This window comes from Octopus bimaculoides, chromosome 28 (genome assembly GCF_001194135.2).
Source record: "Octopus bimaculoides isolate UCB-OBI-ISO-001 chromosome 28, ASM119413v2, whole genome shotgun sequence".
NCBI lineage: Eukaryota > Metazoa > Mollusca > Cephalopoda > Octopoda > Octopodidae > Octopus > Octopus bimaculoides.
The window spans coordinates 13,185,523-13,188,300 of record NC_069008.1 but is presented as its reverse complement, the minus strand read 5'-3'; the positions used below and the strand labels follow the sequence as shown (position 1 = coordinate 13,188,300).

Sequence of the window (2,778 nt, the reverse complement as noted above, 5' to 3'; positions counted from 1 at the left end):
CTGTATGAATATATTTGTGAATGGTTAAGTGAATATTCTGAGAGAACGATTTACCACATGTGTCACAACTATATGGTTTCTCTCCAGTATGAGTGCGTTTGTGAATGTTTAAATGACCTCTTTGAGAAAATGACTTGTCACAGACATCACAATGATATGGTTTCTCTCCTGTGTGAATGCGTTTGTGATTGATTAAGTGACTTCTTTCAGAAAATGCTTTGCCGCAGATATTACAGTGGTATGGCTTTTCTCCTGTATGAATACGTTTGTGTGACATTAAGTAACTGGCTTCAGAGAACGACTTACCACAGAAATCACAGTGATGTGGTTTCTCTTGTGTACGAATGTGCTTCTCTCCAGAATGAAGCCGTTTGTTGTGTTCATTCAAATAACTTGTTTGAGAAAACGATTTCCCACAGACCCGACAACGATATGGTCTCTCTCCAGTGTGGACACGTTTGTGATTGGTTAAGTGACAATTTTCAGTGAAAGCTTTACCACAGATTTCACAGTGATATGGCTTCTCTCCCGTATGAATACGTTCATGAGAAGTTAAGTGAGATCTTTGAAGGAATGATTTACCACAGATATCACATTGATGTGGCTTCTCTCCTGTATGAATGCGTTTGTGTCCAGCTAAGTTCCTGCCTGCTGAGAACGACTTACCACAGATATCGCAGTGATATGGTTTATCGCCTGTATGAATACGTTTGTGACTAATTAATATACTACTTCTAGCGAATGATTTATCACAGGCATCACAATGAAATGGTTTTTCTCCCGTATGAATACGTATGTGGGTAGTTAAGTAATTTTGGGTAGAGAACGCTTTGCCACAGACATCACAATGAAAAGGTTTTTCCCCTGTATGAATACGCAGGTGAATGGAAAAATTACCTTTTTGAGTGAATGATTTATCACATATATCACAATGGTACGAGGACTTTTCTTTCCGTTTCAATATCATCTCTTCGGCAATATCAATCATTTTAGGTTGCGTTATACATTTCATGTCACATAATCCACTTTCCATTATTTTTCGTTACTCACCACATTATAATTTTCTGATTTGCATTTTATACCTAATAAATATTTCTATTGTTATATTTTCATCGACTGCAAACAGTATTTTAAGATGCTGCAAAAATCATTTAAAATGTTGTCCCAGTTTGGTCGGAATGCAAAATTCTTTCATGCATATATTCCGGACAGTAAATCCAAGCACAGATCTATGAAAAGAAGCATATATCAGTTCTGTATAGACAGTTCCCTTATAAAAGGATATCATTTTAACTTTATGTGAATGTGGAGAAATCTTTTGTAAAGGACATTATTTTAAACGAGTGTAGCAATCGAAAAAGTGCGTCAAACAATAACAATGCGGCGTCAAGATGGAAGCGAAAGTACTTCCTGCGCATGCGCATCTATGTATGCGCCCGCAAGAGTGCATCAATAGTGCTTTCAGCTCCATATGTAGGGGAGCTAACTCTTATTAAATCCCCTATCATTTCACTATAGATCCTTTTTTTTATTTAGATATAGCTACTATCTTTCGGGCTGCGAGCTGACAGATTCGTTCGCACACCAGACGAAATGCTTAACGTTCTGAGTTCAAATTCCGCCGATGTCGACTTTGCCTTTCATCCTTTCGGGGTCGATTAAATAAGTATCAGTGTAACACTACCATCAATGTAATCGACTAGTCCTCTCCCACCAAATTTCAGGCCTTGTGCCTTTAGTAGAAAGGATTAAACAGGTACCAGTTACGCACTGGGGTCGACGTAATCGACTTAATCCCTTTGTCTGTTCTTCTTTGACCCCTCTATGTTTAGCCCCCTGTGGTAATAAAGAAATAAATATATCTTTTATCTTTTACTTGTTTCACTTTTTTTTCTGAAGCCTGAGACTTATTCATGTCATTATACTGAACCGCTCGGTTACGAGGACTTAAACAAACCAACACTCTGTATACATACATACACACATACATACATACATATACAGTATGTATGTGTGTATTATATATATATATATATATATATATATATATATGTATATGTATATGTATATACGTATATACATATATACATGTACACACGTTTGTGCATGATAGTGTATAGAAGTATATATTACTCAAAGAAATTCCAACTTTGTCTGATTTTCACGTTTTATTTACAATCTTATAATAATGTAATATAAAATAATATAATGAAATGACAGAATGCTAAATGTCCATTCTGATTGGACAAATGCAACTGCAGCTGTTACAAGACTATGCCTAATGTTATGGGTTATTGTGATGGTTCTTAGTTCTTTTAACTTGTTGACACCGTAACTGCAGTATTTGGGACTCAGGTCTGTGAAAAAATGGGGGTGTGATTGAGATAGGTCTAGGAAACTCACTTTTGCAACAGAACTTAAATAGATCATGTTAGACATCGTCTGATTGTGTCAGTATATATATTGATGCGACGACCGAAAATACAGTTGGCATTATATCCCTATCTCCCGGGCTAGGTTTTGAACCCGTACTCTGGTCAGTTGGGGAGAATGGTATTTCCTTTGTCTCGTCGGCAACCACAGCTATTTTTAGCGTAGCTGCCCCTTTCCGGTCAGCGAAAGTTCAAAAAAAGGCAGCATAGGAATTGTACCGACCGACCCATCTTGGCAGGGGGTAGGGTAGCACAATGAGCTATGGTATTTGGGATGAATAGGAGAACAAGAATTGGCGGCAAAAGCAGTTAGCAGAGAATTTTGACCAGTGGAGTTCTGGGAGCC

At 37.4% G+C, this 2,778-nt stretch overlaps 1 protein-coding gene across 1 annotated transcript; it reads right to left on the bottom strand.

Moving 5' to 3' along the window:
• Position 1: 1 nt before the first annotated feature.
• Positions 2-1,422, bottom strand: LOC106884142 (zinc finger protein 239; the record flags this gene model as incomplete). Its single annotated transcript, XM_014935373.2, has 1 exon — positions 2-1,422. A coding segment is annotated over exon 1 (1,032 nt), but the record flags the coding sequence as incomplete, so codon positions are not given.
• Between the last annotated feature and the right edge of the window lie 1,356 nt (positions 1,423-2,778).